The 26687-nt window shown below is 40.2% G+C and overlaps 1 protein-coding gene across 6 annotated transcripts in view; it reads right to left on the bottom strand.

Annotated features, from left to right (window-relative positions):
• The window catches only part of MYO1B (myosin IB), a 123824-nt gene that overhangs the window by 33864 nt on the left and 63273 nt on the right, over positions 1 to 26687 (bottom strand). For all 6 annotated transcript variants that reach the window (XM_072120840.1, XM_072120844.1, XM_072120843.1 and 3 more), the window contains exons 13-20: positions 25487 to 25552; positions 18724 to 18828; positions 13616 to 13678; positions 13078 to 13278; positions 11495 to 11721; positions 11184 to 11384; positions 2963 to 3056; positions 2235 to 2384 (exon numbers count right to left, since the gene is read on the bottom strand). In XM_072120840.1, coding sequence (XP_071976941.1) covers positions 2235 to 2384; positions 2963 to 3056; positions 11184 to 11384; positions 11495 to 11721; positions 13078 to 13278; positions 13616 to 13678; positions 18724 to 18828; positions 25487 to 25552 — 1107 coding nt within the window. The remainder of the gene's footprint in view (positions 1 to 2234; positions 2385 to 2962; positions 3057 to 11183; positions 11385 to 11494; positions 11722 to 13077; positions 13279 to 13615; positions 13679 to 18723; positions 18829 to 25486; positions 25553 to 26687) is intronic.

Here is a 26687-nt window from a genome sequence, read left to right as displayed (position 1 = left end):
TTTTGTAGTTCCAGCCAAAAATTTTTTTGCCCCAGTGACAATTGTATTTTCAAATTCTTTTGCTGTAATGGGACCCAGGATTATCAATAAAACAGACACGTTAAAGGGAACCTACCACCACAAATCTACCTATAAAGTTAGATTGGGTGGTTGGTGGATCAATGGGACGTGAGGATAGCCCTTTTAAGGGCTAATCCTCACGTCCCCGCACTTTTTTAGTAACTTTTATTAGACTTGTATGAAAATTTTCTTATGCAGTTACTGGGGCGTGGAGTAGCCACATCTGAGGTTACATGGTGCGGCTGTGCGGTCACTGCACAGCCGGGGCTGCACAGGCGCGGGCTTGCTGTTCTGCGCATGCGCAGACAGCAAGATTGTCGGACGAGGGCCGAAGCGTAGCTGCACGCCGAAGATGGTGAGTAGGAGGGGAAAAGAGGCTACCGGGGCGTAGAGTAGCTGCCTCTTGTAACCTCAGATGCGGCTACTCCACGCCCCAGTAGCCGCATAAGAAAATTTGCATACAAGTCTAATAAAAGTTACTAAAAAAGTGCGGGGACGTGAGGATTAGCCCTTAAAAGGGCTATCCTCACGTCCCATTGATCCACCTACCACCCGATCTACCTTTATAGGTAGATTTGTGGTGGTAGGTTCCCTTTAAGGCAGGTCATTGCAGTCTGGGGTTAACCCCTTCCCGACGCGCGCCGTACTAGTACGGCGCGCGCCGGGTCCCGGTGCATGGAGAGGGCTCGCGGGCCGAGCCCTCTCCATAGCCGGTAAGTCTTTGCTGCATATTGCAGCAAAGGCTTACCGGTAACACCCGCGATCGGTGCTAGCACCGATCGCGGGTGCTTTCACCGCGATCACCTCCGGCAATGCTGCCGGAGGCTTCAAAAAGATGGCGCCGCATGGGCGCCGCCATCTTGGCGCGGATCTTCGCTCCCCGATGACGTCACGGGGAGCGGTGATCCGTTGCCATGACAGCATCGGGCCTCACGAAGGCCCGAAGCTGTCTCGTTTTAACCTATTCATTACAATGTGCTATCAGCACATTGTAATGAATGAGGAGTAAAATCCCCATATACTGCCATATTGCAGTATGGCAGTATATGGTAGGATCGATCAGACAACCTAGGGTTAAAGTACCCTAGGGAGTCTGAAAAATAGTTAAAGTAAAAGTAAAAAAAAGTTTAAAAAAAAAAAATTATATTAAAAAAACCTAAAAATTCAAATCACCCCCCTTTCCCTAGAACTGATATTAATATTAATAAACAGTAAAAATCATAAACACATTAGGTATCACCGCGTCCGAAAATGTCCGATCTATCAAAATATAATAACGGTTTTTCACTGCGTTTAACCCCGTAACGGAAAATAGCGTCCAAAGTCAAAAATGACATTTTTTTGCCATTTTGGAAAATATAAAAAAATTAATAAAAAGTGATCAAAAGGTAGCACAGTCCTAACAATGATAGCAATGAAAACGCCATCAAAAGTCGCAAAAAATGACACCACCCACAGCTTCGTACACCAAAGTATGAAAAAGTTATTAGCGCCAGAAGATGACAAAATCAAAAAAAAAATTTTTGTACAGGAGGTTTTAATTTTTTTAAATGTATGAAAACATTATAAAACCTGTACAAATGTGGTATCCCTGTGATCGTAGCAACCCAAAGAATAAAGTAGACCTGTCATTTGGGGCACACAGTGAAAGCTGTAAAATCCAAGCCCACAAGAAAACGTCGCAAATGTGTTTTTTCACCATTTTCACTGCATTTGGAATTTTTTTCCCGCTTCCCAGTACGCGCCATGGAACATTAAATACCGTCACTACGAAGTGCAATTTGTTACGCAGAAAATAAGCCATAACAGAGCTCTTTATGTGGAAAAATAAAAAAGTTATAGATTTTTGAAGGTGGGGTGTGAAAAATGGAAGTGAAAAAACTAAAAAAGGCCAAGTCGTTAAGGGGTTAAAGAAAAGCATCCCGAGAGCTTCACCAGAGGTCACAGGGGGAAGAGAGGTCTGCCTTTAACTAGGGGTCATTGGTATGTCAGGTGTCCTTAAGTGGGGGACCGCCGGTATTTTAGCCTCTGAGCTACATCCATCCCCCTCTAGTAACCCAGGGTTAGGTCATTATAACATTGTGCTTCACCTCAGTAAAGACATAAAAAGTTACTGTAAAGTGAGCAGAAAATATCTGATTAAAAAGATGCACTTTACAGAAAAAGTAACTTACAAGGTAACGCCTGACCCAGGCAGCCACAACAACCTGACTCCTCTTCATCAGTAAGAAACGGGTGCGACACTTCCATCCCCTGTAGATTTTCTGAATTAAAGTGGCGAGGTCTTCTAAACGTTCCTTTCTTAGTTCTTCAAGTTTGAACAACTACAGTGATGACAAAACCAAAATTATACAGCAACCAAGATATGATTTAAAAACTTTTAGGAGACGTTTGACCTAAATATAATAATGAGATTTATTCGCTGGTGTGGCTGTGAAAAGTTTACCAGTTTTTTTTATAAGAAAGCAGAAGTACCACTTAAGGCCTCATGCACACAACCTTATGCGTTTTCTGTTCTAGTTTTTGTGATCACAAAAAAAGGCTGTATGTCTACCATATATTGCACGTACACCACCGCAAGCGAGCTGTATCCACAACAAAAAACAAAATATAGACTTCTATGGAGATGCCATGCCGCATAAACGGCAATAATATAATTTTAACTTTGCAGTCTGACAGCCAGTTCACTGTGCGGCGAGAATAAGGTGATCTTATAGATGGTTTCCCATTAAAGTCAATGGGGCCATTTGTAGTGTATATGACATTAAAAAACTTATTTATATGTTATCTATGTTTTATGAATTCACTGATGCAAAGCTTGTTAATGTAATATGAGCATACTTTTTAAACATTTTATGCAAATATGGCATTTTATGCATATTATGCAAATATGGCAACCTACTGTTCTTGGGTTACGAATAAATATTTTTGATCTCCCAAAAGAAAATTCTTCTTTAGGAATTTCCAGGTCATTGAGCAAGACTTCAACACCAGCTCTGAGAAGACAAAAAAGTTTAATATTAAACACCAGTGCAGGACAGAAAAGGACCTTCAGAATCCAGACTTTAAAAGAAATCTACCATCAAAATAAAAGTATGATAAACCAGGGACACTTACTCATAGATCCAGGCACCGTGACTGTGGTAATATTCTTATATTTGTTATTCATGGCCTCCTCCCTTCTCCCATCTTTTTATGCTAATTACCTCTGTCTAATCTTATTATTGCAGCAAAGGAAGTTTCAGCACACAGTGGGTAAGGGAATTGCTCCTAGCATAATAAAAGTTATAAGTTTATAAGTTGTTTTTAGAAGGAAGGAGGCCTGAAGGGCTCTGGGGGAGTCGGGGGGAATTTTCCAGAGCCCTTCGGTGCTGTAGATTCTTGGCTGTTACAATGAGCAAAGCAGGTCTATCCTCCCCCTGCACTTCCTGCTGCTACTAGATTAAAGAGGGAGAAAGGAGAGAGCAGGGGATTGGGTGAGACATGTCCTGCTCATTGTAACAGCCCGTTAATGTGCAGCACTGAGGGTTTCTGGTAATGCTTCTGGCAAGAAATGGTTGAAAAACCACACAGCAAAAAAACAACTACAAGCCCTAGTTTGCGGACAGAGACCTAAAGAAGTGACTTGACATGACTTGACCAATGGAATCAATACCCCTCGGTGACTATTTGAAGCTACTTTGCATGGGCATTACATAATGGAATATGATAAGGTTCATCAGCTTTTCGGTTACTTGGGTTTGGCAGGAATGGGTTGTGTTTGGAAAATACAATATAAAAATTAACGTAAGGTTTTGGGCTCCATTCACATCCAAGTTGGAGACTCCTACAACGCTTCAGTTACCAATTCTGTCATATATGCCATATAATATAGCTCAGCCAGCACAATGTGAAACAGTAGAGATCATGACCGAAAACCAAAAGATCCCATTATAAAAAACAACAACAAATTCTAAGGTGTTACAGTGCATGAACTTTATCATATTGATCTTGGTGATCAATTGGCAGGGGCTGGGTGTAACAGAAGTACAGTATTAACAAGAAAAACTATATAAATTCAGCAAAGCCATAAAAATTAAAAAAAATAAACATCTTTTTACTACAAATTAAACACCAGAAAAGAGATAATAAAATGGTTCAACTTTAGTTTTATTACAATTCCAAGCCATTTACAATTTGTTTTAGCTTCTCAATAAGCTCATGAAACATTAAATGGTGACAACATAAATAAAGTTTTGGCTTTTGTAAGGCAGGAAGGACAAAAATTAGAAATGCCTGAAACAGGAAGGTGTTGAGGGTTATGATATGATAAAAAGGTAAAATCTCCAGAGCAGGAAGTGACAGCCTATTATAAAGGCCAGTAGCCATTGTGAAAACATGGTCTTCTATTTTGTGTGTCTCAATGAATCAATGGTTGCAGGGATTGAAATCCCAGTATGTAATCTGAACCTGCAATTATGAGTTACCACCCTTTCCTCTATTCTCTTCTTGCTAATCTACAAGGGAATAGGTGGTAGGGGTAAATTTAGAATTGCAGAAAGAGACTACTTAAAGTGTGCAAGCACAAAAACACAGGTCCAACATTAAATAACTGACAACAACTGCTGAAAACTGCCAAAATTGGCCTCCAACTCCACCTTCCATTTTCATTGGGATATACATAATCTGTCTAGCTACGGTCTTTGAATATTTGTCACTTTTAGAATGTATGCACAATAATAGTGGAGTTTGTTAAATAGGAGTTTAGACTTGACTTTTTATTTAAAGGAAATCTACCATCAAAATCAAGCATGATACACCAGGAGCACTTACTCATAGATCCAGATACTGTGACTGTGGTAATCTTCCTAGATTTGTTATCCATCTCCTCCTTCCTTCTAAAAGACTCTAGGGGGATATCAGAGCCCCTTCATGCTGCAGGCTTCTAGTTCATTAGCATAATTTTACAAGATGATATTAGTAGGCAGGAGGTCATGGATATCAGAAACAAATATAAGAAGATTACCACAGTCACTGAGTCTGGAGCTATGAGTAAGTGTCCCTGGTTTATCCATGCTTGATTGTGATGGTAAATTCATTGTGATGGTCATTAATGCAATTGTCTGGTTGTTAAAGTGCTCTTTACTTACTCTAAACCTAGGCTTCATCTCTAAACATAGAACAATATTTCACTTACGTATAAAGTTTGTAACACTAGAAATGTAACACCACCTCTAAAAGAAGGTTATTATCCAGCTTCACGCTCCAATTTCATCAGTTAAACAAAGAAATCCTAGCAAATTATTGTCAAATGACTTCTCAATACCATAGGGAGCACATACAATACATGGAAAACCCATAGCTCCAAGCTAAAACATGTTTTATGTGTCCTGACAGTATAGAACAAAGCAATAACTGGCACAATTTCAGACTTGTGGAAATCATGGTAAAACGGACACATGGTAAAAACCTGGCGGAAGTCTTGAGACAGCAAAAAGAGAGGCAGAAAAATGAAATAAATAAATGATGCTACGAGGCTCAGCACAAGAGCACATCTCTTTCATGTGGGGCAGAGAACTTTGCAAGGGAATTTGCTAAAAATATGATTGTTTTGCCACATGTACTGCAAATGAAACGTCAGCAGAAAAGCACAGCAACAAATGCCTGCTCTGTACTGGCTCTTCCCCATGAAATAGGAGACTTGTTACTTGGGTTTTATATTTGTGTCCATCCTGCTCTCATTTACTCCATATACATATGTTTTTCATAATATGATGGCATCCTGCTGTAAAAAACTAGAGAGAATAGAAAAATGCCAGATTCTATCTGGACTAACATAGATGTCAGAATGAAAAGCTGTCATTTTAGAATGCCAGGTTGTAACTACCCTGTTTCCCCTAAAATAAGACATTCCCCAAAAGTAAGACCTAGTACAATTTTGCTCCGGCTTAGAAATATAAGGCCTCCCCTAAAAATAGGACCTAGCAGAAGTCATTGCAGCAGCCTCCCCCACGCCATACATTAATATTAGGAAATCTTTTAAAGAGGATCTGTCACCCAATTTATCGGCACTAGGAGCTGCTTACTAAAGTAAGCAGCTCCTAGTGCTCGATCAAACGCCCCAGTGTTAGAGAGAGGTTTCCGGTAACGCTATCAAACACTGCAGCAGGGTAGGATGCAATTGTCGGACAGCTCGCAAAGCTGTCCGACGTATTCATGAGGGGGTGGGGCTGGGGTGTGGCTAGGGGGCGGCCTAGCGTGCGGCATTCACTGTTGGCCTATGGAGCTAGCGGGGCGGTCTGGGGAAGAGGCAGCGCCTCGGATCGCCCCCTCATGAATACATCGGACAGTTTTGCAAGCTGTCCGATGATTACACTGTACCCCGCCGCAGTGTTAGATAGCATTACCGGAGGTTTCCGGTAACACTATCACTGTAACACTGCGGCATTTGATCAAGCTCTAGGAGCTGCTTACTTTAGTAAGCAGCTCCTAGTGCCGAAAATTTAGGTGACATGCTGGAGAAGGTTGTGACATGGGGAAGACTTCATGGAATAAATCACTGTGCTGCTAATGTGATCCCAGCAGCTCCCAGGATAAGAAGGAGTCATTTATGGGAAGTGCTTTTACTAAACATGAGAGATTTGGGCCAATGATTCTAATAGAAATGGAGTCACAAGAAATTCTGCAAACTCTCAGAGTTTGGAGAGTTATAAGGAGGTTAGAGAAGTAGATTTTTTGTTCAACGATAAATGTAAATTCTTGTTCATGGAAAAATAAGACATCCCCTGAAGACCTAGTGCCTTTTAGGAGCAAAAATGAATATAAGACACTATCTTATTTTCGGGGAAACAGGGTAGTCCTCCATTTCATCAAACAGCTAAAAAAATCCTAGAAACATACAAAAGCCCAATATTCAAACGGCCGGTTAAACCTGTACATAAAATACATGTCTCCAGCGATGTGTCTACGCAATACTACATAGTCAGCTTGTTCTCATATCACATTCAGAAATGGACTGTTCAGAATTAAGAGGGATTGTCCAGTTCCAGCAAATAAAAGTTATTGATTAATGATAAAAGTTATCCAATTTTCTAATACTTTCTGTATTAATTCATCACAGTTTTCCAAATCTCTGCTTGCTGTCCTTCTAGAAGAATTCTACTTTGTTTACTTCCATTAGATAAAAAGCTGTCCCTGGTCATGTGATGTCACACAGGTGCACCGCTCATTAGTATCACACAGAGTAATCAGAGCAGTGCACCTGTGTGACATCACATGACCATGGACAGATTTCTATCCACTGAAAGTAAATTTGGTACCCTAAAGAAAGCTTCTCTCACACGTGGCTTTAATGCATGCGATCGGTATCCAGCACCAGCGTCTTTTTTGTCTTAATGCAAGACACCGGGTGCTGGTTACGTATCACATGTAGCATACCCCCATGCCCTTTGATTCAGTTTCTAAATGCAGTAAAAAAAAAAAACGCTTCGTGTGACAGCACCCTCAAACCACCTGTTTTGCATATAAACAATGCAAATCACGTGTTGCTCGTTACAGATGGCCTACGATTCAAAGATGTGATCAGCGATCAGCACAAGCCCCTCCCTGTTCTAGTTGCAATGCGTTTCAATATGCATTACAAGCAGGATGTGTGACCACAACCTAAGGCCGCGTTCACACGATGCTTTGTGTTTTTTACTGCGTTTTTGGCGCATTCCAAAGGTTACATTGCATTTTAGCAAAAGCAGTGGAAACGCAATGTAACCTTGGTATGTAATCAAGACTGAAGCCTTTGGAATGTGTCAAAAACATAGCAAAAACGCGACGCAATGCATCATGTGAACACTTATTCAAGTAGAGGAAAATTGAAGAACTGCAATCTATAGAGATGCCCAACTTATTCGAATATGAAGCCTCCTTTTAAATGGCTAAACTTCAGGATTAACTATTTAACCTGCACTTTGTGACCAATGACAGGATCATCTTACTAAATACTGCCGCAGACCTCATTCGCAGACTGCAGTAGATGCAGGTCACAGACGGCTGACAGAAGAGATTACATTAACTGACAGCATTAAACGACTCAGCAAGACAGAACAAATTGCTAACATTTGACATTCTGCACCTCAGAACAGGCAAAAACATGTCAAATAGCTGAAGACATTGCACAGGAATGTATTGCTCAACGTCATGTCAAGGGAATAAATTGATGTCATTACTCCCACCAAAATGTATCAGCCATTTCTCCTGACGCTTGCAAATTTTAAGGGAGCAGCATAAAAGGACATAAATATAAACGGGTAGAGAAACTAAATATATAAACAGAAATCTACCAATAGATGTCATCTTTAGTAACATTACCGCTGTTGGGTAGCTTCCCACAGTGTGATTAAAGCTAAATATTTATTAAGAGCGCGGAGATGTCACCGGTGCCACTGTGGCCTCAGAGTTTTGTGGCCATTACACACCCCTCTGCACTTCTTCCTCACCTCCCTTGACTTCCCTATTCTTTAGACCACATAGAAGAGGGAGGAGGGGAGAAGTGCTCCCTGTAAGAGCCAGAGACCCGGTGAGGCTGCGAAATCGAGGAGTCAGAAGTTTGGCTTACCGACTGCTTTACATCAACTCCACCTACACCAAAATAGTCACAACTCCACAGCCCTGTTTTCTTAGTAACATTAGCAGTTCTAAGGTGAGTGCAGGCATTTCTGCTCTGGTCTGTAGCAGAGGAACTTCCCTTCTGAGCATGTATATAAAGTGCAGCCACAATTATCTCATTCAGCGCCCACTTCCCGGGTCCTCTCCTTCCACTCTGCTCTGCTGGTTGAAAGCAACAGCATCAGGACCCAGGGCAGAATCGCCCTAGGTGCAGGAGAGGACTCAGGTGTGAAAAGTGGTCAGTTGTTCTGTACTGCTCCCAGATCTTCTCCTGCTCCCGCTGAGCGGCCCATGGAGGAGAGAAGAAACTGCAGTGTGGAGCAGGGAGAGGAAGAAGAGCCAGGAAAGGAGAGAATTTATTTTTTTGTCTGCTCTGGGGGTCTCCATTATTACTAGTCGTCTGGGGTCTCCAGTATAATTGACTACTGTAGAGTCTCTCGATTATTATCAATGTCTGCTCTAGTGTCTCCAGTATTATTATCATCTGGGCTCTCCACTATTATTGTATGCTCTGAATGCAGTACTTGGTTTCTGAAGTAGTGTTTATAATACTGGTTACTGGTGTGGCCTCATTAAGTTGAGCAGTATGAGAATGAATTCTTTTGATAAAAGTCGAAATAAATGTTGGCCTAAAGAAAAACCTGCTAGCACAACAAATTTAGCAGGAATAGACATTTTCTTTAATAAGTACATGATTAAAATATGTCAGCTATCTGGCTCCTGAGCAACACATCAGGGCTGCACATTCAGAGTACTGAAGTTGGGGGTTACAGTCAATAGTGTATGTATCAATTCTGGCTCTGAAATAAAATAAATAAACAGGCAGTATAATTATATTTTATAATTGTAGATCCAGACAACATTTGTTTGGCCCCAGTGACAATTGGAGTTTCAAAATGTTTTGCTGTAATTGGACGAAGGATTATCAATAAAGATTCATTACAGAAACCGTACAGCTGATCATTACAGTTCATAGACTTAAAGGGAACCTACCACCACGAATCTACCTATAAAGGTAGATCGGGTGGTAGGTGGATGTATGGGACGTGAGCCCTTTTTAGAGCTAATCCTCACGTCCCCGCTAGCGTAGCATAAACTTTATTGCCTTGATATGTAAATTTTATTAAGTGGCTACTGGGGCGTGGAGTAGCCGGACACGAGGCTACACGGCGCGGCTACTCCACGCCCCAGTAGCCGCTTTCCCCGCCTACCCTGTGATCTTCGGCGCGCAGCTCCTGGCAGCTGCGCGCCCTCGTCCGAGAAGCCGGAGTTCTGCGCATGCGCAGTAACTCCGGCCTCGTTCCCGAGATCGCGCATCCTCGGGCTCCGAGCGCAGGCCCGAGGATGCGCGATCTCGGGAACGAGGCCGGAGTTACTGCGCATGCGCAGAACTCCGGCTTCTCGGACGAGGGCGCGCAGCTGCCAGGAGCTGCGCGCCGAAGATCACAGGGTAGGCGGGGAAAGCGGCTACTGGGGCGTGGAGTAGCCGCGCCGTGTAGCCTCGTGTCCGGCTACTCCACGCCCCAGTAGCCACTTAATAAAATTTACATATCAAGGCAATAAAGTTTATGCTACGCTAGCGGGGACGTGAGGATTAGCTCTAAAAAGGGCTATCCTCACGTCCCATACATCCACCTACCACCCGATCTACCTTTATAGGTAGATTCGTGGTGGTAGGTGCCCTTTAAAGGGGTATTCTCGTCTGGGCACTCACATTCAGTTTCATTTATCTGCCATATGTAAACATTTCTTCAATTGGATGTTATTAAAAAAGAAATTCCTGTGTGAAGATAATTTCTCATAAATGTAACCATGTTGTCCCTTAGAAAAGAGATAGCTTCCTCGGATACGGCCACCTCTGCTGGAGGGATTGCACAAAGGAACAAAAGGTTATTGTATATAAAATGTCCGGGAGTTACTGCAGGCCCTTCAGCCGTCCTGTGGTAATGATTGCAGAACCCAGGTGGTCAGACAGGACTCAATAGTGCATGTCTAGCCACCGCTGCCAAAATGTGAGGTGGTCGTATCCGAGGAATCTATCTCGTTTCTAAGGAACAGAATGACTACATTTATGAGAAATTATCTTCACACAGGAACATTTTTTTTTAATAACATCCAATTGAAGAAATGTTTACATATGGGAAATGAATTTAATTAAATGTAAATGCCCAGATGGGAATACCCCTTTAAGTAAAGTATCCAGAGAGCTTCGCCAGAGGTCACAGTGGGCATAGGGGCCCGTCTTTAACTAGGAGTCTTCTGCAAGTCGGGTGTCTTTAAGTAGGGCATGCCTATACATATATATTTCAACATTGTATTTAGTTATTTCAGTAAACTTTTGAATAATCATATATGGGGTCAATTTGAAGGATGCAAAAACTGAGAATACACTGTAGAAGTGTGGCTGGCTAGTTCTATAGCTTGGCATTACAGTACCTTTTATACTACAAAGCATACAATGTACATTACTTCTAGAATAAACCTACCTTGCTGGTCCCTTCCAGTGTGGCCATGTCTGTTTACACAACATCTTGTATCTTTCCAGGCAAGGCTCATATGGTTGCCTAAAGGCGTAACCAGCTCTTCTCACCCTGACGTTTTCTAGAAGGCCAAGGTAACTGACTTGGTGTCGCACTAAGGCATCATTGAAGATATGGGAAGCCTTCTTGTCATTTGGCTTGATGCATCTATAAGTAACAACAAAACCTATGAAGAAGGCTGCAACTTTCTTTTATGGATGTCTTTATTTCTATTTTGGATTCATAAATATGAAATGGAAGAAATATACAGTCTTTACCGGATATAGTTGGGATTCTTTGTAAGCAAGTTTTTCATGAGGGTTGATACTGAAGCTTTAAATTGAGAGCCTGCAGTTGGTGGCCTCTTGAGGTTAATCTTGGCTGGGTTGCCCTCTGGGAACATATCCTTGATAAGTCCATGGTTTGATTTCCACATGGCTTGTGAAAGGTCTCTATAGAGCAAGTCATTATTCTTATCAACAAATCCTTCTACTTGGTACATGACCTGAAAAGCAGATGAACAGGAAGTGGAAGAAGTTGCATTATCGATTTCCCATGACTGCAGCAATAACTAATTGCTATATAAATCCAATCAAGAATATAAAGCCATCACCACATATTGAAAAAATATTAAAATCTTTAATTACAGTAACAGTATGTAAAAGTACAGTTAAGATGAAAAATGTTAGAAAAGGTGAACAATTCAACACTTGATGCACACTAATAGAATTCAGTAAATATCTACATTTATTGTTACATATACAACAATAGGCATCAGGGGCACAAATGTAAACAATAACAGCTGTTCACAATATAGTAAACCTACAATAACTTCACATGTGTTTAAATAGCTGTAAACACCAACATTTCACAAATATATTGCCACAGAGAAACGTCAACAATATTGTATTATCATAATGTGTCACTGCGACGTACGTTTCAGCACCCTAGCTTTTTCCCACCCCTTGGTGAAAAAAAATTTAACCGTTTATTAAAAAATAAATATTAAAAATAAAGATTTCTTGGCCTGAACCAGCTGAGTGCACCTACTAAAAGGGAGAGCCCCAAATAGCCCCAAATAACTGAAATTTACAGAAGGGCCTTGGAATGAAAACTAATCATGATAGTAACATACTTAAGGGAACCTGTCACCAGGGACCTCATTTTACTAAAGCCAGATTGTAGGAGCCCATCATACCTGCATTGCACATATGCCTTTCTCCTTTCTCTAAGCATATTTGTATTACAATATAATTCTTATATAATGTGTTATAACTTACCTTGCAGCCTGACAGAATCCTCTTTGTAGTTCTAGGGGTTGACTTTGGTTTGGATGCATTTCAAAAATCAACATGTGACTTGTCCATGCTGCAGACTGCTCAGCTCATGGCCCTCACCTTTGTGCTCCTGTACAGCTCCTCCCTCGCCCAGCTGTATCGGAGCACAAAGGTGGGGTCCATGAGCTGAGCAGTCTGCAGCACAGACAAGTCACATGTCTTTTGAAAAGCATCCAAACTAAAGCCCAACCCCTGGGACTACACAAAGGGTTCTGTCAGGGTGCAAGGTAAGTTATAACACACAATTATATCTTCATGCAAATGCTTAGCAAAAACAGAAAGGCATATGTACCATGCAGGTGTTATGGGCTCTTTCAACCTGTCTTTAGTGAAAATGAGGTCCCTGGTGACAGGTTTCCTATAGCTTTTCCCTGTACAGAATACACCCGCTTCTGGAGGCAAGCAGAAACGTTTAGCTCTTGTACTAGACTAGTGGTAACATTATGATTTAATCGCATGCTGCCCTACATAACATTGCCGTATCAATAATAGATAAGAACTTAGGTAGCTGTTCTCAAAGATACCTTGCCAGCGTAATGCTGAATCCTGAAGCAGCTGTGCGGCAGAGATGTGTCATTCAGGAAGCGAGAAGACTTGCTCATTCGACTCTCAAAGTGCTGATGAGTGGCACAAATTTGATTCAGCTTCTCCAGGAACGTCTCATCAGTGACTGTGCCTGGGCGTAAGCATTCTTCATCCAACATGGCCAGGATCCCATTTTGGTTCTGAGGTTTAAGAAAGGAATACACTTTGGGCAAAGATTTTGCAGTCCCTGGCTTCTCCAAATCGCAATTTAATCCATGTTTATTATAATTTATCATCTAAGAATCTAATAATCAGTTGGTAGATGAAATTATTACACAAAAGCCATGTTTAGTATTGGCTTGTGGAAGGCAAAACTTTGATTACATGCATATACCAGCAACTTTACACATAATTGAAAATATCCAGCATAAATTAACATGTTACAGATGACACCAGCTTATTCATAGATTTAGCATTCAGTTTATTACATTTGTACTTTTTTCATACTCTTGACAGATCTTTACACTCTCTACTTACATTCTCAATCAGATCACATATAATGGCATTGTTGAAGTATTCAATATGTGTCCACTCGATTCCCTAGGAAAACAGAAAAAAAATCGTTACCACTCTGGAAGAAACAGGCAGGAAATGAATTGTAGGTCAAACATCTGATTTCAAGTCCCTTGGGCAGCTTTTGATGTATTCCCATTCACTGAACTGCCAAATAAATCTCCAGTCACCAAACTTTCTCACCACTTGCCTGTTGTGGTGGTTCTCCAACACACGGCGGAGCAATGTTCTGCACAATCATTTTACACTGAATTAGTTAATGTCTTACAGGCTCAGAAAAGCTGTATCCTTTCATCAACTGCTTGACCAAATTGAGTGCCCTGGAACTACTTCCAGACTTGGTCTCCATTCCATTCCTGATCTGTGTCAAATTCCCATGCACTTACATGGAACTCAGCCAAAAAACAAAGGCAGCAAGCATTAAGGTCAATGGTGTTATGTGTGTATTTCTTGAAGTTTTATTACATACAGTCCATGATTTGGAATTTGATCTAAATCTGACCCTTAACAATAGGGAAAAAAAAAAAAGAAATGTATGATATTATGGAAAAACATTAACGTCTTTCGTAATGCTGAAAGCTAAAACCTGAAGAGCTGTGGCTGTATAGGTTAAGTGAATGGTACTAACTATTAATACACTGCTAATGCAAAGAATAGCACCATCTTTGTAAGAAAACCACAATGGGGCAGATTTACTTACCCGGTCCATCCGCGATCCAGCGGCGCGTTCTCTGCGCTGGATTTGGGTCCGGCCGGGATTTATTAAGGCAGTTCCTCCGACGTCCACCAGGTGGCGCTGCTGCACTGAAGTTCCCCGGAACGCACTGGAATACACCGAGCCGGGCTGAGTGAAGGTAAGTGCAAGCGTTTTTTCCGAATTCGTCAGGTTTTCGTTCGGCCACGCCCCCCGATTTCCATCGCGTGCATGCCAGCGCCGATGCGCCACAATCCGATCGTGTGCACCAAAATTCCGGGGCAATTCAGGGGAAATCGGCGCAAATCGGAAATATTCGGGTAACACGTCGGGAAAACGCGAATCGGGCCCTTAGTAAATGACCCCCAATGTGTTTAGAATAGAAATATAACTGTTAACAGAAGCTTAAAGACTGACATAATGATATAAAACTGTAGCAGTATACAACAAAAACAAACACCATTCTTAAGAATTATAATAATTTAGAAAAAGGTTATTTTTGCATCTTGGTGTGGTCAGGTTTACCCTACAAGCCCTAGAGCCTAGAGATATTGCAGATTCTGGGCCGGACACAGCTGAAACTCTCCAGTTATTGACATCCTCTAAATCATATGGTGACAGTAAAATCCAAGTTGAGTTTACTATGCATTTTGTATAAACATTGTTGTCTCATGTCATTAATGTTTATATTAGAATCATTTGAGAATGTAAATTTAGGGTTATGTTTCCATCTACAGAACATTGTTTAAATTAAACACCCTCTATATAAAGTGCAGTTGCATATTTGCATTTAAATAATAGGTTTTGCCGTCTTCTTGATGGTCCTCTATGCTTAGAGGGGAATATAATAAACTGTTCTATAATTATCCAATACTTCAGAAAATCCAATAATCTGATGTTAATCCAGTTCTATTGATGCTGGATTAAAGGAATTTCAGTGTGTGTAAATACATAGCTATGATTTCCTTTACCTGGGGCAAACATTAATCTAAACCCCTCCCCACTAAACCACTTACACAATGCAACAATAATGAATAGTCAATAAACATTGGCTCATATGTTGTCCTCCAGGTGGTTTCATTGATTTACTCACCTTCCCGAATTGGGTCTAGAGGTGAAGGTAAATAAAGAAAACAACAAAAGGCCCCCAGAGCTGAACTAATGGCAGAAGGTATGTTGAATATTTATCTCAGGTTTTATTTCCCCCTTACAGTACACTACTATTAACCTATTCATAAGACAGGTAATTAGAAGCCAATCAAAGGGGAGGGGGGTGCCGGATAGGGCATCAGCAGTGTTATAAGAGGCCCAAAACACCCGTTTACTACATAAACACCCTGGCAGGGAACAGAGCCCTTGGGGTTAGGGAGAGTAGTCTATAGACAATATGAGGTGACCAGTACTATAAAACATTATAGTAAGGGGAGCTATCACTTACCTCATGTTTTTTGCAATGTGTGTATAAGTGTGTGTGGGGGGGGGGCATGATATTAGGTAATTTATCTATATACATCTATTAAAAGTTCTGCAGCGCTTTCTTGATGTGTAATGTGAAGCCTCCGATCTTTTACTTCATAGACCAGACATTCCTGTCTACAAAATGTCTGCAGATGGAGGGTCATGTGATCTCTAACTGTCCATGAGCAATCGCCCTTCCGTCATTCTTCATGAACCTTTAGAGATCACATGACCCTCCATCTGCAAAGGTTCATGAAGAATGACGGAAGGGCAATTGCTCATGGACAGTTAGAGATCACATGACCCTCCATCTGCGACCATTTTATGGACAGGAATGTTTGGCTGATGAAGTAACAAGCCGGAGGCTTCACTTTACTTATCAGAAAAGCAGAACTTTTAATAGATGTATTTTGCCAAATTACCTAATATCCTGCCCCCCACATACATTACAAAAAACATGCGGTAATGTAGCTAATCTCCTTAAAAACAGCATGTGCAATAGAAGCCAAAGCTACCAGGAAATCTAGTTTCTTGTACACATGAAGAATACCACCCTGCAGTCAGAATGATGTACCCTGGTGATGCTGCTTGTTTGGGTCATTCAATCCATGGATGTGATTGGTCACAGGTTGTAACAGAATAATCTCTGTACTGTAGTCATCTGAATTAGTTTGTAAGGGAATTATTCATAGTTAACAAAAGGAAGGGTTAAAAGTTGATAAGACTAAAATAGGTTCATAGTCAATTGATTTAAAAAGTGCAGGTGCTAATGAAAAATGTACGGTAAATAATTCTATAGATCATATATGTTTTATTATGAGCAGAAATGGGCTAGGACGTTACTCTTATTATTATTTGCTTATTAGTAGAATACCATTTCAGATTTTCAATATTTTTATGGTATAATTCTCCTGGACATTTAAAAAGAATCTTTAACCAATTCCACCCCTTTTTGTGATCTGATATGTGTAGCTTTAGCGTCTCTGGCACAATTGAGGTTGGTTTTCTATCCCCTACTATCCTGGAGCAATCAGTGCTATTAGATTTAGAACCCAATACGCTAGTTAGTCGTTCAGTCAAGAGGGCAGGGTCAGACAGTCAGCTGCAGCCATGGACCACCCACCTGACTGTGGGGGCCAGAGAAAAACTGCACAAAGTGAAGAGACACAGAATGTCCTGCAACTTTTACTTTAGCAACTGGGCCCAATCATTAACCATCATGCCGTATACCGGTAACAAATAAATCTACAAATCTGAAAATAAAAAACTGCAAGACTTGCTAAGGCTCCACACCATAGATAGCATTACAATAGAAGAGAACACCGCTATAGTAAACACTACGGATGCCACCACTACGGACAATAGATAGATACACCGATCAGCACAGAGCATGCCTACAAAACTCGCCATAGGCTGCAATCATGGCCATAAAAATAAAATCAAAAAATTATATACATTTTAAAAACTCAACAATATTGGTAACACATTAATTAAAATTATAGAAGATCTTTATAAGTTTTCCAAGGGGTTACTTTATTTGAAGGAGATAGTTAAGTGGACATGAAGTTACTCAAGTGGCCTCATTTATTTCTTAGGACAAGTTTTCTACCTGTTGGCATCCATGGGAGCCCGGCACAGCAACGCAAATTTAATTTGCTTAAGCAAAGTTATTCAAACACATGTCTCTCTTCTAAAACAGCAAAAACAATGGAGGACTGGTAAAGATACTGGTATGCAAAGAGACAGGATAACGGACACAGACCAGGCCCTGTCACAGTATTACAATGATGATTGAGAAATGAAATTCTATAGATGCTGCACTGGCTATGCTGGAGTACATCAAAATTCAGTACATAGCCTTACTAGACCACGTGTGTCTATATATTATATAGACTAGAAGATGTAACTATGTAATAAAAATGTAACTGTGATGACAAAACTTTAATAAAATAAAAAATATAATAATAATAATAATAATAATAATATTAAATATATTTTATATAGACTAGAAATAACAGAAAATATTTCGAACAAGAGAGATTGGGGGGATATTTATCAACTTGCCTAAAAGAAAGAAAATGCTTAGTTGTCCATGGCAACCAATTACAGCTCAGCTTTCATTTTACCAGTGTTCATGAATATTTTAAAGGGGAGCTGTAATTGGTTGCCATGGGCAACTAAGCACATTCTTACTTTTAGGCAGCTTGATAAATCTCCCCCATTGTTCTCAGAGCTTATATTCATACAATGCATGTAAATGTGGTTAATGTACATTATTCCATATTTTCTCGACCTGTAAATTGTCAGTCATTATTATAATGGAAATACTTTGTGCTCTTTTTCCTGCATTGCTTCCCTTGAGGCTAAAGTTGCACAATATCACCATCTGGGGAGGGGGCGCATTCCACCCACTAATTAGTCCCGTCACAGCTGTGACACTGGATTACAAGTTGTAATGCCCATATAGTCAACACTCTGCACAATAATGGGCTGTAACCCTGAGATTTTATGCCAGTATTTGATGTTTTTATGCCTAGTATGTGATGCAGTGCTGTATAGATAACATATACATGATATGCATAATTATTGGAATATTTTATTAATATATATTTAATTTGTCTTAACAGAACACTCTCTTCATCCATTGATTCCAATATCATTGCACATCCTCTCCGCAATGGGCTCTACTTTTTTTATGGTTACTTTTAATACACATGACTTGCCAAAAAAATCCCATTTAGGCGAGTCCGTGCGGTGTCCAGAGTGCACCTCTAGGAAGTCCTGACGCACTGGGAGAAACCAGGACAGGAAACCCAAATACCAGGGTAGCGTCAAAACGTTACAAAAAGTACCTTACCCGTCTTCTAAGCAACCTAAATATACATTTCAAATTCACAGGTAAAAACGTAGATAACATTACCTCACGTATATATTCCTCCTGTTCTTCCTTAAGGGTCAGTTCGATGAAGATCTGTTGCAGTTTTTCGTTGCAGTAGTTGATGATAAACTGTTCAAAACTATTCTCCTGTGAATATCAACAATAGGTCATTGATCAATACAGTATCAACATCTATTACCACCTTGTATTTGGGGTATGTTCTAATGTATCACATTTGTTGCAGAAATGTGAGCAATTTATATATCTGTTCTGTATCTGTGTGGCATTAAAAAAAATTCCTAGTTTTGGAAGACCACTAGCAAATGGGTATGAAGATGCCCTGTGTCACACCTCAAAGACTAAAGCGGTTGTCGGGGAATACATAAAATTGAAAAAAATAAAATTTATGGCTAGGGGCCTCTTATGACCACTTCTCTCCGCGCTCACTGCCGGATTCAGTTTCTATACAGACTGCAGCGGCATGCTTCTACGGCCGGAGTTCAGGGTGTAGACTCGTGGATTTGGTCGGGGCAGCACCACTGGCCTCTCTGTACAAGCAGAAGCCTTCAGTGATGGGTGGTGACATATACACACTTGATCATGCTGAATATGCATGTATATGGTGGGGTTGCCACAAACAGCACCTTCAACCTTATACAAGCAAGTTACTCTTGCAGAATGCACTGAACACGTAAGTGCACATCTTCCATTTAGTCTAGGGCTATAAAAAAGGTATTTTAAGCATCTGTACAGATAACTGAAAATAAGCTATATAGCCAAAAGGAACTATGTGTAAGGCATAAACTAATAACCCACAGTAAAATAGAACTATGTATGGAACACAAGCTTAAAAACCAGCTGTGACAAATGCTTCACAACATCAATATCCAGTCATTTTATATGTAAATAAGCACACAAAGGCCCACACACTTCATCTCATCACACAAGCTTCAAAGCCAACCACCACAAATGCTACAAACATCAATGAACAGTAGTAGTGCTATATGGAGAGTCATAATAAGCACACATAGAAATGCCACACACTTCATCTCATCACACAAGGCAAATTGGTTAACATATAACATGCAAAGAAATGCTCACTGTACCATGATGAGTACTTACTGAGTTCTGCAAGTAAAAAAAGTGAGAAACCACAAAAGTCAGCTCAAAGGATAACTGCCCTAGTTTATAAAATATACGGAATAAATCAAGCCGTCCCGTGACCGGTATGATAATGAAGTTTCCTACATGTAGGCTCAACCTTCCTCATTTTGGTTTATTCGTCCCCAATTACAATCAGAGAGAATTGTTTGGCTGCTTGTTACAGCTGCACAGTTCTTTGTTCCCACCCTAGTTTTCATCAGTCTGTTACAGCCAGAACATTGGAAAGGTAAGTAACTAACAGTACCCTAGGTATACAACAATAACTCTTCCACTCCCCAAGGATACAGAGACAGATGTTTACCGATATTGAATTCTTCAATTCAAAAAGAACAATTAATTATTAATTATGTAATATTCATTAAAATATTCTTTAAAATAGTTGAAGGATCCCCTCAATTTCAATAGAAGACTCAAGCTTGCATATTAAAACAAGCAGCCACAGCTTACAGAGCACAGCAGACCGTGCACATTAGATGGATATGGGTTAAAACAACTATTTTTGGTAGAAACAACTGTCCATCTAATTACTACAGGGCCATCTGAGTCAGTCCCAATGGCAGATGTCCTCAGAGAGAAGGGCTGGGCATGTCGGAGGTCAATATGCCTAGCTACTTGGTGACTTAAGATTACCTCTTATGGGCTGGTGAGAGAAACAGTTGCTGGGAGTGGAGGTTCAGGAAAGTTAGCCATCAGTTGAGTCAGAGTTTGGCCAACATTACATAAAGTATTGGAAATTTCCAGGTGTTGGGCCAGTAACAAAAAAAAATTTTTTTAGTTATACATATAAAATAAAAGTCTCACTCTCCCACTTGGAAGCACATGTAGCTGAATGGGGCAGGAGGAGAAATAGACAACAACTGTTAGGACTTTTTGAGCACCTTTATAACACATCTATCCAGATTTTAAGTCTGACATATTCTGTTTTTTTTTTTTTTTTTTAATTTAATTTATTAGCCATCATAGAGTCTCCTCTTCTTGTTGTGTAATTTGCACCAACTTAAAAGAATAAAGTTTGCAGAACTTATTGTGGCAAACCATGCACAACACATCCTCAGGCTCATATTTCTGTCATATGATCATTTATCCATAATGATCAAGGGTCGGATCACAAAAGGTCAAGCCTATTCTGCTCAGGGCCAATGTAACAGGAGATTGTGTCATTGTTCGGCATATCCTGAGCCTATCCAATTTCAATGCAAATCTGTGCATTTCATGATGTCACCCTCATACATCTGTGCTATTTAAAAACTGGATAAACTGAGATTTTCCCAGAATAGACACGAAACAGCAGAGGCTATAGTTATCTGCACAACAATGCCAATTACCTGCAGGCTCTATGTAACTATATGTAGAAAATGGACATCAAAAGCACTAATGAGCAAGTTAGATCCAAGAGCTAAGACTTGCCAGAATTTCAAAATACTTAAAATAAAGGGACACATATCATGCTCAGGGTCCATTTTATATATTAGGTTCTATAAGTGTATAGCTAAGACAAACCAAAACACAAATGGTGCATCAGAAGGCATAACATTTGCGATAAATGGAAGGAAGTTAAAAAGATTCTTCTTGGAGATCAATATCCTTTACGGTATATAAAAGGTGCTGAACTGGTGCTGCAATACAAACCATACAGCAGTACAGATACATACTACACAAGCGGTAGCCTGGCATTTACAACATTCTACTTTTGTATATAAGAAATCATTGAAAACTTTGATTCTATAGCAATTATTTCCTACGATAATGGCAAAGACCACAAAGAAAATCTATACTAGGCTAGCTTATAAAAGAAAGAAGACTAAGGGCATTAATAATGTACATATTCGGAATGCTTTAATTATAAGACAAGCCAGAAAGGAAGTCGGCAGTGAAAGAAAAATGTTGATGTTCAAAAATAATCCTCGAAGCTCCACTTCCTAACCAAAACTATTGTGGGAAAATTAGAAAGATATGTGAAATATCCAAGGCCTTGCCCTACCCAGCCCTTACACAGCTTGTTTCCATGATATGCTGTTGAATCTAATGTTAGAAACATTTGTTTACAGACCACAGAGGAGATGCAATCATCAGGTCGCTACAGCGGGATGGTTCTAATATGTAACAATTGTAGTAGGTAGTGGTATAAGTAGCTGGTTGTAACATGCTGTAAACTGTAAAATGGAGAAATATACATTTACTGGGTCAGTGGAAGAAAAGTTGTTGGACACCTTGATCTCTGTAGCGGTGGCCAGGGCTGTGGAGTCAGAATTGGTACCAATTTTGGTGTAGTCGGGGTTGTGATAAAATGGACTGACATTACAAACATAATGGAAATTTCTAAGTTTTTATAATTTATTATATGTCTGTTCTATTATTGATCTAAGGATATAGACCAGGGGTAAGCAACATTTATTGGTCCAAAGGCTGCATTGTCATACTGCTCAACTTAAAGGGGCGGCATCAGTAACCAGCACCCTAGATGCACCAACAACCACAGTACAGCACAAAATGCCAACCCAGAAATTATAAATACCATAGTACAGCAATAAATACCATCCCAACAACCAAATACTTTAAGAGAAGACAATAATAGTGCAAACCCCAAAACAAATAATATTACTGAAGACCACATAACAGTCTGCTCTGGGGGTCTCCAGGATTTTAAGACTGACAATACCCAGAGCAGATAAATAGTGATACTGTAAATCTGGAGACCCCAGAGCAAAAGTAAAACTAATAATACTGGAGACCTCCCCCCCCCCCCTCCCAGTGCATACAAATATTGAAGAACCCCATAGACTACAATCCTGGAGACCCATAGTGCATAAAACTAATAATACTGGAGACCTCTCCCCCCCCCACCTCCCAGTGCATACAAATATTGAAGAACCCCATAGACTACAATCCTGGAGACCCATAGAGCATAAAACTAATAATACTGGAGACCCCCCCCCCCCCCTCCCAGTGCATACAAATATTGAAGAACCCCATAGACTACAATCCTGGAGACCCATCGAGCATAAAACTAATAATACAGGAGACCCCAGAGCAAACAAAAAATAAATAAATCCTCTCTTTTCCTGCTCCTCTTCCCTGCACCACACTGCAGCTTGTTCTTTTCTCTGCTCCATGTCCCATGCTGGTTGTATGCAGCGGCATCAGGACCCTCTCCTGCAGGGGCCCTGTTTTGAGTTCTGACCTCCATGTATCTGGAGTGTCTGGAGTCAGGACACAGAGCAGAGCGGCAGGAGGGGAAACAGGCGTTCATGCCACCTTGCCTGCATACTTTAGAAAAAACCTGCAAACATTTGTATACATTTGCCGCAAAACTACGCCAGGTTGGCTGCCGACAGGATACATAAAGAGGCCTAAGCCTTTTGATGTATACGACAGGACAGGGCAGGGGTGGGCGTGGGCTTTATCATGTACCGGCACACAAGCAACAGCGTATAATTAAATTCTCTCATTGTGTGTCTAATCATCAATATTTAGATTGTCAGCACAATAGTGTCGGAAGGAGCATACCTAAAAATTTATGGGACAGTGTCTAGCTATAGAGAACATGCGGATGCCAAATTCTTAATTGTATAATTAAGTTGTTTTTACTAGTGGTACATCTAATCATAACCAGATTACCTCCAAAACATCAAACTAACATTTATGCTGCAATATAAGGACCCTTTAATCGTAACAGACCTTCACGGTTTGTTATAATTTTGGCCCACTGAAAGATCCTCTGGTACTGCAGTGGGATGATTCTGTTCTGCCTTTTTCTTCAAGTATTAATATTATAATAGATCTAAAGGTTTGAGAATTGTATTTGTCTTTGGTTGGTACCATTTGGAATGCAGGACCATGGTATTTCATCAGTCATCTCCCTTGCTCAGCACAGCTGAAGAATGGATTGTGCTGACATCAGCATGCTGCCTCCACTGCACCCTACACACATTCATTTCATCATGTACTGTATGCACACACAGCTAGGACTCCTGCCAGACCCCAGGAACATTGCCGTGCTGAGGGGAAACGTCCGCCACAAGAGAAGACATTAATAGCAAAACCAGATGAAAAGAATCTCACCACAAATTATTTACAAACAATTTTTTTAAATGGTGTAAAACATTTAATTAAAACACAATTAGATACTTTTTCCAGGGGTATAATAGGGTTGTATGTAATAGGAACCTGTCAGCAGCTTTTAAACCACTAAACCAACATCACCCTTTGGGAGGGTATTAAAAATCGAATTATCTAGCATTTCCTCTCTTACGTTAAAATTTGCCTTTCTATAAATATTAAAAAAAAAATCCCCCCAAAGCCAAATGCAGTCAACCTTTGCCAGAGAAGAGTCATGCTAAGCGGCTGAAGGAGCAGTGTCATGTCAGATATCCGTATCTTGACCTCCATATAGTATCTAGTGTCTATATATAGTTATTGTGATGCTAAGATTCTGTTAGACACAGTAAGGAATAGGAGCTGCAGCTAAACATCTGATTCCCAACTGTTACATCTCTGGGAATCACAATCCTGAAAGTATAGACGCATCTTTAAAATTACACCAAAAACTTGGTAATAGGTCCTACAGAGTTCAACATAGGGAGTGTAACACTATCCCCTCCAGCCTGACTCAACTAAAAGAAAGAAGCGTCATTCTTTGAAATGAGAAAATGGTTGTGTGGCATGCAATTCCTAAATCTCAAAGGCAATTTGAATGGGAAGCTTGTACCATAAAGCTTGTGTCAAGCTGCTCGGTTCAATGCATGAAACTTGGAGCTACATTAAGCTGAAATTCTGATGGAGTTTCACACTTGATGTGATGTATCTATGATGTAATGCATATCCTGCACCATGTAATGCACTTCTGGCCTAGCTATATGCCTAAACCACTAGCAGACACTTTGGGGGAAAAAGTTTTGGAAATAAAACTTTACCTATCCATACTTTGTTCTTAAAAGGAAATCTACCATTTGTTTTCATGCATTGTGAACCCAACATAACTTGAGAATGCGACACTGATGCAGAAACATATCTTGCTAAAATCCATGATCCAAACATATCTTGCTAAAATCCCTGATTGGTTTTGCTCAAAAAACAAAAATGATAAAAATCAGGACCTTGGGAAAGCTGGGTTGCATTGTAGATGCCTATAAACATTACACAGAGCTTCCAAAACTGTACAGACAGGACTAATCAACCAGAGATGGATGACTCATATAGAGCAGCTTTGGGATGATGCAGCAATTTACTTCTGCCTGTCAGAGACAACACAGTCATCATTCTCTGGAGCTGTGCATGATTAGGGTAGAGAAGCCCTGAGTCAGCCACTGGTGCAACAGAGCCTCATTATCATAATTTTTTTAAGCAAAACCACTCAATTCAGGGATTAAAGATGATATGTTTCTGCATCAGTGTAGCTACAGCATTCTCAAGGTATGTTTGGTTCATAATGCATGAAAACAAAGGGTAGATTTCCTTTAACCACAACCCCTCCGTGCACATAGTTACAGAGTGCCTGTACATAAGAGCGTTAATAAAAAGGATTAACTTTATGCAGAGATTGAATATTCCTGTGGAAAATATGTGCACGTTACCATAAGATTTTATGACTCATCAGTACCACTTGTAGCAGATTACCATAGGCAAGCATAAAAAGTCTTACCTCAAAAATCTCAAAGCCGTAAATGTCCAGAACTCCCATTACCTTCTTTCTTACTTTACTTTGTGCCTTAAGAAAAAAATATATACCGGTATGTATTATTGTTATTACATTTTTCAGTCTTTCTAAAGAATATAAGCTGGATGACTTCATTTGGCCATATATCAGCAATTGTAGACTTCAGTAATTAAGATTTGGAGCATCTGGTCCGGTTGGTGAGACACTATATTATGGGGCTTATTTACTTAGGGTCCGTGGATCGCATTTCCGTTGGATTTCCCAACATTTTTGCGGGATTTACAATTAAAATGGTGTCGCAACCAATGCATTTACATACACCAGGAAGAAGAAGGTGAACTCCGGCGGACCTGAGCGGGGAATCGACACATGCAGGATATCGGACGCATGATCTTAGTGAATTGCGGCATAGTGCGGCAATGCACTTTTGGGAACTCAGAGGGAGCGGGTAAGTAAATGTGCCCCTATATGTTAGATCCTTTTTATATTCTCTGGGGTAAAGTCAACCAATTTAATTTCTAAAGGATATGTATGGTGCCCAGGGTATTCAGGTTCAAAGGTGACTATACAGTCTGAATACCTCCACCTTTTAGACACATCAAGTTTTTGCAAGCCACACTGCGCAACTAAAAAAATATGTATACTTTTGAGGAGATTTTGCTTTGCAACAGGAGAAATTCTAAAACCTCTTTCCTGAAGAGAATTTAACGCTGCTCACCAGCACAATTGCCAAATAGATGTCGGCTTTGTCATACAAACAGTCAAAACAGTGCAAATTTTTTTTGCAGGAGAGGGAAAATAATGTGGCACCTGGGAAGCAGGCAGGCCACAAACAATGCACTCAGTCGTTGCTTGTGGCCAACAAAATAATTCATCTCCGCACCTGTTTTATACATTAATGTTTAGGCCTTTTTCAGTATTTTCCGTCAATGTCTTCTACAACCTCTAACTTAATTTTCTGTCACTATATTGGCATGTGGGACGAGGATGAAGCAAAACTGAAGGGGAGGGGATCAATCATGCCTTTTCTACCAGAAAACGGTCAGAGAAGGCATGATGGGCCTCCCCTTGATGTTGCTGGTCACTGCCCAAATCTTTGTAGACTAAAAATTGTACACATTTATTTTTAACATAAAAAGTTTTTTTTTAAGTGTTTTAATAACTAATAAAGACTGTGCATACTGTA

Source organism: Engystomops pustulosus, chromosome 8 (genome assembly GCF_040894005.1).
Source record: "Engystomops pustulosus chromosome 8, aEngPut4.maternal, whole genome shotgun sequence".
Taxonomy (NCBI): Eukaryota; Metazoa; Chordata; class Amphibia; order Anura; family Leptodactylidae; genus Engystomops; species Engystomops pustulosus.
This window is presented reverse-complemented; position numbering and strand designations above follow the sequence as displayed.